Raw genomic sequence first — 9016 nt, 5'->3', positions numbered from 1 at the left:
CTTACAGGGGTGGGACACCAATAATGGAGGATAACCATGGGGATTGCAGCCTCCACCTCCACCTCAGATTAAACTGGCCAGCAATTCGTCCCCAAAGTCACAGACATTGGAATTAATACCTAATTACTGGTTTCAGCCAGCTGAAGATTAAGCTAGATGTTAAATCTTGTTTTAGGGATTCGTCAATAATGAAAAGTCCAGCTCTTTACTCCAGCGTGGGAGGAATCCACAGCGCTGGGATTTGTTCTCTCTGCTCGGGGCTCCTGTCACTGCAGGGTGGATTTCTGCGAACATGAACATTAACCCTGACAAGAATCATGTCAAGGCTTTCTGCAGGTGTTTCCAAACGCATCATAAAAGCTCATTAGTGCCCTGATGTTGTCACTGTATCATTGTTAACAGGAGTTGTAACAGCTCAGGCACAACCAGGAAATAAAAGTGATGAATCAACAGGTGACACGTGGCCAAAACTCAGCACCTGAGTGAGGAGAACAACAGAGCAGCGTCAGCTCGATTCAGACAGGCTGAAGGATCCAATTTCAGCTCTTCTAAAGATAAAGATGCAACACCAAAAAAAATCACTGGATTTGTAAAGATAAAACCGAAGGGATCGAGGGAAATCTGAGGAGGACGGAGAGCCCTGAGGACACCAGTGTGGTGAAATGTTCAATAAAGCAGGCACTAAGGATCCAACCCATCCCTGAGACCAATGGAACGCCAAAAACAGAATCCCAGGATCCCTGGGGTTGGAAAGGAGCTCCAAGGTCATTGAGTCCAAGTTGTGCCCAACCCCACCTGGTCACCCAGACCAACGTCCAGGGATTCCTTGGACACCTCCAGGGATGGGGGCTCCAAACTTCCTCTCAGGAGTTTGGAGAGACAATTCCATCTCCCACATGCCCATGGTGGGGATGGAATGAGATGTTCTTGAAGGTCTTTCCCACCCAGACCCCCCCACGATTCCCTGATGACTCTGCTCCCCTTTCCAAGACAAACACATGGTGTATTTACTAACTACATAAAACCACAGATAAACCACCACGTCCAGCTGGGCTGTTTTTTCAAGGGCTGCTCTGACTAGAAAGAGGGGGAAACCCCTTTATCAGAGCCTGTTCTCACCCCAAAACTCAGCTTTGCCCTGCTGATTCATGAAGACCTTTTAGTGATAAATGCAGACACTCTGGTGATAAATCAAGACACTCCTGATTAAAGAAGACACCCTGGAGGTGCTGAGCTGGCTCATCCTGGTGTTTACCCGCACATGAAGCAGAAACAGGACATTAAACGACACCTTCATAACAAGACCTCATAAACCCCTCACAAACGCTCATTAATGTCTGACACGAGCCGAGCCGGCCCGGCTCAGCCCCATTACGAACAACGCCAATTTCAGGGCTGCGTCCCGGCACATCAAAGGCTGCTAATTACCCTAATGACATCACATGTCTGCAGCAGGATCCCTCCTGAGGGCCCAGCACAAGGCACGGGGGCAAAGATGAGCTCTGGGCACAAAGCTGAGCTTTTGGGATGATCCCAGAGCTTTTGGAATGACCCCAGAGCCATTGGGATGACCCCAGAGCCGTTGGGATGACCCCAGAGCTGTTGGGATGGTCCCAGAGCCATTGGGATGGTCCCAGAGCTGTTGGGATGACTCCACAGCCATTGGGATGACCCCAGAGCTGTTGGGATGGTTCCAGACTCATTGGGATGACCCCAGAGCTGTTGGGATGACCCCAGAGCCATTGGGACAGTCCCAGAGCTGTTGGGATGGTCTCAGAGCAGTTGGGGTGGTCTCAGAGTCGTTGGGATGACCCCAGAGCCATTGGGATGACCCCAGAGCCATTGGGATGACCCCAGAGATGTCGGGATGACCCCAGAGCTGTTGGGATGACCCCAGAGCCATTGGGATGGTCCCAGAGCCATTGGGATGACCCCAGAGATGTCGGGATGACCCCAGAGGTGTTGGGATGACCCCAGTCAACTCCCGCTCCCCCAGCGCTGCTTCCCTGTGGTCGCTCCAACCAAAGGAGCTTTAGGAGGAGAGGGATGGATTCCTCCAGGTACCAAACAAGGTCACCGGGATAAAAGGCGGCTTTTCCTTCTCCCCATAAAGCTTTCAAATGGAAAGAACCCACAGGGTGTGAGGTGTTTTTCGCGGGATTTGGGGATAACAATGCGTTAACGAGCCCAAGTGAGTAAAATAATTACAGCCAGTGAAAAAGTTGCATGTGAACAAATTCCCTGCTGTGGTTTATTAGGATTTGGCACTCCGTGGCTCAGGTTTTCCATGAGGCCTGAAGGACTATAAAAACTCCATATAAAAACCCCCATTTCCAAGCTTTCCATCCAGTCCCTACTCTCCACCGTGAGCTCGGTAAGTTGTTTCCCTGTTTCTAAGAAAATACCATTCTGCTGGGACTCAGAACTGGAATCTAGAATATCCTGACACTGGGAATGAAGAGAGTTGTTGCAGTTAAAGGTTCTTTCTTGGGTTTGTTGCTGGCTTTTTTTAAGGCAGACACAGACAAAGGTTTTAAAGTCGAGCCTGAGAGTTACAGAACCTCGCCCAATTTGGGATGTGAGCTTTCTTCACCATCTTCTTGGATCCATATTTTTTAATTGCTTTGTTAAAATTGAATTCTAGACTTCTTTATTAGAGGCCACTTGTTTTAGGAGTTCAGGTGATAATGATCCAGGTTTGGATCAGTCTTTGCCAAGCTGGGAATGTTGCGTCTGTAGAGACCCCACAGGCCCCCCCCAAGATCTGCAGGGGCTCTGGGGAAATTAGAGGAACTTTTCCTCAGGAACTGCAGGGACAGGACATGGGGAAGGGGGTCACGGGGACAGAGGGGGAATTTGGGTGGGATTTTGGGAAGGAATTGTTTCCTGTGATGGTGGGGAGGCCCGGGCACAGGATATTCCATGGATTCTCTCTCCCTGGAAGAGTCCAGGGCCAGCTTGTATAGGCCTTGGAGCAATCTGGGATGAGAGGAGGGGTCTGGGACATCAGCAGCAGCAACTGCCCCCAGACCATGGGGTCCAAGGGCAATTCCTTCCTTTGCTTTTCCTACTGCCAGCAGAAAGAAATTCCAGTGTCAGGTGAGGCACCTGGAAAGGAAATAAATGAGAGTCTTTGTCCTAAAGAACTGAGAACCTCAGCACCAATCCCAACTCCCGAAATTCCCCTTTTCCCAGGGATTACAGCTCCCTGCTCCCCTCAACAGCTGGAGCTGTGGGGGAGTCTTTTAGGGAAAAGCGAATTTGGATGTAGAGCTGAGGGCTCAGAGCTCCCCTCCAGAATTCCAGCAGGGAATTCCATCAGCTCTGTGTTTTCCAGGATCTCCGGAGCCATGTCCTACTACGACTACCAGTACAAGCAGCAGTGCTTCATCCCCAGCGGGATCCAGAGCACCGTGCCCGCCTTCCCCCAGCAGTGCCACAGCTCCGGGCTGGTGCCCTGCAGCCCCTGCTCGCCCTGCTCGCCCACGGGGCCCAAGGTCTGCACCGTGAGGAAAACCCTGCCCAGCCCCTGCCGGCAGGGCTGTGTGGAGATGCGCGTGGTGGAAGGGCACCACTCCTCCTCCTCGTCCTGCAGCAGCTCCCAGTGCCTGGATTCCTGCTCCGCATCCTTTCCGCAGCTCCTGGCGCCGGGCCGGCAGCTGGGCGTGCCCCGCTGCGGGCAGGGCGCGCTCAGGTGTGCCCAGGTGTGCGCCCCGGCCACCGTGTGCCAGGAGCGCTCCTGCCCCTACTCCTACCAGTGGTCCAACAGTTACCAGTACAACTACGGGCAGTGAAACCTCGCCCGCTGCCCGGGGCACGGCCAGGACGTGAAGAGCAGGAGGACATCCAGCTCTGAGGGGCAGCTCCGGGCAGCACCACGCTTCTCCTGCTGAAACCACTCCTGAGCACCATCGGGAACCCTCTGGTTATTTTAGGAACCCTCTGGAACCTTTGGGAACACTCTGGAGCCCTTGAGAACCCTCTGGAGCCTTTGAGAACCCTCTGGAGCCTTTGAGAACCTTCTGGAACCTTTGAGAACCTTCTGGCTCTTTTAGGAACCTTCTGGCTCTTTTAGGAACCTTCTGGCAACATTGGGAACCTTCTGGCACTTTTTAGGAACCCTTAGGAATCTTTAGGAACCTTCTGGAATGTTTAGGAACCTTCTGACATTTTTAAGAACCTTGTGGCATTTTTAGGAACTTTCTGGCACCTTCCAGAACTTTCTGGTACCTTTGGGAACTTTCTGGCACCTTTGACACCCAGCCCTTGTTTAATCCTCTCAGTGAATTCCCTGTGTTAGATTTTGGGGTTTCACAGTTCCTTTTCTTCTCTTCTTTTCTCCGCTCTCTGTGGCACCAGGAGATTCTGGTGGCGGTGTGAAGGAGATGTGGGCCCGGCCACTCACATGGATGACACTGCCTCCAGGTGGCCTCAGTGCCACCAAAGGGCTCCCCGTGCCAATGCTAAAAATAAACTTATTTTTTCCTGCTTCCCACTTTGTTCCAAAGGGAAATTTGTAAAGAAATTGCATTTTATTGACCGGGGAGGTGGTGGGGTCACATCCCTGGAGGTGCCCAAGGGTCAGTGCCAGGTGGGGATGGGGGAGTTGATGGTCTGGAAAGGTTTTTCCAATCTCAGGGATTCAGGGATTTTAACTCTATATGAAACAAACAGAAAACAAACAAACAAACAAATAAAAAAACCAAACAAAAAAGACAGAAAAAAATTAAAATAGTGAAAACCAGAATTTGACTTCCAAGTCAAAGGAGTCTCTTGTGTCAAACAACTCACTCTCAAAGCATTTACTCCTTAAATATAACAATAAAAACTCTCAGATACAATAAATACATGAAATTTCCACCCCAGATGTATCAGCTGCAAGCCAGACAATTTGCTCCACGATTTGCATTATTTGATTTTCTCCAGCACATCCCCAGCATCCCCAGTAAAACCTCTGCTGCATGGAATTATTTGTTTATAATTTGGGTTTTCCCTCCCTTTTCACTGGAGGCAGAGTTGAAAATCCTAATTTTTAGATCAGCCACGGTGTCGCTGCCCCTGCAGGGGTGGGATGCGATCTTCTCGGCGGTGTCCTCCACGGATGGTCTTGGAGCACCATCCTGTGGCCGTGCGGGCGCCGAGCCTCTGGAATGTTCCCTCCCGACTCACCTCCCTCATTCCCGGGGCGGCCGGAGACGCCTGGAACGAACTATTAATTAAAATACATTATTATATTATATTATATTATATTATATTATATTATATTATATTATATTATATTATATTATATTATATTATATTATATTATATTATATTATATTATATTATTACATTACATTACATTACATTACATTACATTACATTACATTACATTACATTACATTACATTATGTTTTAATAGAATGTAATATATAATATAGTATATTATATTTTATATAATCTAGTATATTTAATTTTATTTTATATTATAGGTATTATATATAATACATTAAATATCATATATTCTATATTCTGCAATATATAATATATATTTTAGGTTCTACATTATATAGTATGTATGTTTATTATATATCATATATCATATATTATATATCGTATATCACATAAAATATATATTATATATTATATATCATGTATAGTATATAGTATATAATTGTATATAATACATATTATATATTATGTAATATATAATTTTTATATTTAATATTTTATATTTAATAGTTTACATTTAATATTTAATATTTAATGTTTTATATTTTATATTTTATATTTTATATTTTATAATTTATAATTTATAATTTATAATTTATAATTTATATTTTATATTTTATATTTTATATTTTATATTTTATATTTTACATTTTATATTTTACATTTTACATTTTATATTTTACATTTTATATTTTATATTTTACATTTTACATTTTACATTTTATATTTTACGTTTTACATTTTATATTTTATACTTTATATTATAATTACCGGGGGTGCCGGTAATTAACTGCTGCATAACGAGCTCTGCAGATTGCAGCCCAGAACCCTCCCTGGGAGGAGCCAGACAGACAGAGGGACAGAGAAAGGGACAGACAGAGGGACAGAGAGAGGGACAGAGAGAGGGACAGAGAGAGGGACAGACAGAGGGACAGAGAGAGGGACAGAGAGAGGGACAGACAGAGGGACAGACAGAGGGACAGACAGAGGGACAGACAGAGGGACAGAGCTACTTCACAAAAAACACTAGCCAGCCCACGAACAGAAAACCCCACGCGAACATAAACGACCCGGGCCACTCGGAGGGATCTGGGGAGCTGCTGGAGCAGGAGCGGTGTGGAAATCCCCAAGTGCTGAGATAAGGCCGTGGAGCTGGAAAAGCCGGTCCGCGACTCCTCTGGGCTGGTTCTTGTCAGCATTCAGAGTGGGGCTGAACCCTCCGAAAAGCAGACCCAAAGAGACCCAAAGGTTAAAGGGTTGGGGATGAAATGAAGGAGAAATTAAATTAAATTAAAATCTCCCCCGGTGGCGTTTCCTCACAGCAGGTGCCATTATTAAAGCAACCCCAAAAACACACCCCAGTGGAGTGGTGGAGAAATGAGGGATAAAGCTGGAAAAGGTGAATCCCAAACCAGGGCAGTCTGGAAGGGGGTGCAGATGTTGGATTAAACCCTTTTTTGACCCAGAGTTGGGGCAACTGAGAGAAGTTTCAAAAACTTTTATTCTATTTTCAGTGTCATGTGAAGGGTGAGACAATACAGATGTTATAGTTCATGCTAATGCAATTAGAAGATGAGTCTTTCTTAATTAAATATAATAAAAACTAAATATAATATAAAATTATCTATAGATAATATAGATAATATATAATATAGATTATCTGTAGTATATATATTATATTATATTATATTATATTATATTATATTATATTATATTATATTATATTATATTATATTATATTATATTATATTATATTGTATTGTATTGTATTGTATTGTATTGTATTATATTATATTATATTATATTATATTATATTATATTATATATTTTATATATATTATATTAGATATTAGATATTAGATATTATGTATAGATATTATATATTATCTATTGCTATAAATATAATTATAATTATAATTATATATTATCTATAATAATACACTTTAAGTGTTTCTTGGCCTATCAGCTTCTACCACACCATCCTTTAAATGCCTTAAACCAAATCACCTAAAATTATCCCTAATTTTGTTCTAATTGCCTGTATTTGTTCTAATACAGTTAATCTCTCATAGTTCTGTTTTCCAAATTATCCAGTCCTTTTCGCAAAACCATCCTTTAAAACTGATTTTTATTTCCATTTTTTCTCTCCTCAATGCCTGTCTCACTCCATAGCATTTCTAAGCCAACCTTTCTTATCTCAGAGTTTACATATTTATGCACACTATGCGAGTTTTCTGTCAGGTTTTAAGGATTTTCTACAAATTCGTTCCTCACACACAGAGGGTCACCACTGAGCTCCTCGAGTTTATCCGAGGTTCTCCACCAGTTCCTTCCTGCCTGTATTTACCCTGCTCGGGTCCCATGGGAGCATTTCCAGCAGGAGAAGGCTTGGGGAGGAGAAAATCCCGTTGGTGGTCCGGATCAAACCTTTGCACAGCAGGGAGAACTGAGATTTGCTCTTCTTCTGAGATGTTCCTCCCCGTCCATCCCAACTTCCCCGAGCTCTCTCTGGGTGGTGCTGATGGGATGAGGAGTGAGCAGGGCTGGCCTCACCCAGCCGTGCTGGAGCTGCAGTTCCACCAGGAGGATCTGGGGGAACCCTGGCGCTGAAATGCCAGTCCTGGAGATGGTGGAATCATGGAATGGTTTGGGGTGGAAAGGGCTGAAAGTTCATCCCATCCCACCCCTGACATGGGCAGAGACAGTTCCCACCATCCCAGGTTGCTCCAAACGTCATCCAACCTGTCCTTGGACACTTCCAGGGACCCAGGGGCATCCAAAACTTCTCTTGGCCACCTGTGCCAGGGCCTCCTGCCCTCACAATGAGGATTCCTTCCCAAAATTCCATCTAAACCTTCTCTCTCTCCATCTGAAGCCATTCCCCCTTGTCCTGTCACTCCAGAGCCTTGGAAAGAGGATAAGGAGACTTCCAGATGCCTCTGGAATACAAAGAAACATATTTCAGATGTGTCCCACAAAACAGGTCCTTGTTTTCCTGTCCCCTACTGAAATCCACACAAAAGTAACCAAAAATCAGCTGTTGGTAAGGGGGAAATGCTCCAACATCTCCAAAAATCACAGCGAGGCTTCGCCCTGCTCCAGAGCTGGCAGCTGAAAATTGGGGTTGGTTTTGGTGGCCCCAGCGGTGCCAGGAGCTGGTGGCACCGAGAGGCTTTCCCGTGTTGGTGACATTCCTTCCTCCAACTGTCCCCAGAGCAGCTAATCCTGATTTAGGCCAAAAACCTCGGGAAGCCTTTGGGGAGTTCCCAGGCAAAATAAATTAACAGTCGGATATGACTCCCGAGGATAATGAATGGAGCAATTAAGACTTTCCATTTGATGACTGTAATTTTCTGAACAACAAGGGGAGGAAGCTGCCTCAGTGTCACAGGGAAAAACTGGGCAGATGACCCAGTAAAGAGCTGGGTGGATCCTCAAAAATAGGAAGCAATGCAGCTAAACTGGCCAGGCACGAGCAGCTCCCTCTTCCCGAGGAGTTTGTCCTGCCCTGTCCCCACGGATCCCTGGCGGACGCTGGAATGGGGCTGGCAGTGACGTTGGTGTCTGGGTGACAATGACAGGCTTGGCCAACGAGCCCTCCTGGCATCCCAGAAATGCTTCAGTTCCTTGGTGGGGAGGAGAGAGGATGGGAAAATGCCCAGGAGGGGCTCTGGAAAAGTCCTGCAGGTGAGGATAAAAGGTTTGGAGCAAATAAAGATCAAATAAAGACTCACTCCGATCTTTAGAGCTGCAGGGAGTGACCCAAGACAAAACAACGAGGATTTATTTCCCTCCCTTCATGGTG

At 45.5% G+C, this 9016-nt stretch overlaps 1 protein-coding gene across 1 annotated transcript; it reads left to right on the top strand.

Annotated features, from left to right (window-relative positions):
• The first annotated feature begins 2014 nt into the window (after positions 1 to 2014).
• On the top strand, positions 2015 to 5111 carry LOC146765423 (uncharacterized). Its single transcript, XM_085560820.1, has one exon. It carries the CDS (start codon positions 2985 to 2987, stop codon positions 3792 to 3794), a length of 810 nt encoding a protein of 269 aa, XP_085416946.1. The 5' UTR covers positions 2015 to 2984; the 3' UTR covers positions 3795 to 5111.
• Positions 5112 to 9016: the final 3905 nt, after the last annotated feature.

The sequence above is a fragment of the Lonchura striata genome, chromosome 25 (genome assembly GCF_050655825.1).
Source record: "Lonchura striata isolate lonStrDom1 chromosome 25, ASM5065582v1, whole genome shotgun sequence".
Lineage (NCBI taxonomy): Eukaryota > Metazoa > Chordata > Aves > Passeriformes > Estrildidae > Lonchura > Lonchura striata.
The sequence above is the reverse complement of the archived record's forward strand: the minus strand, read 5'-3'. Positions and strand labels throughout refer to the sequence as shown.

What these genes read in the sequence shown, in the direction of transcription:
- LOC146765423 (XM_085560820.1), top strand. Translation starts at nt 2,985, where the DNA reads ATGAGAGGAGGGGTCTGGGACATCAGCAGCAGCAACTGCCCCCAGACC.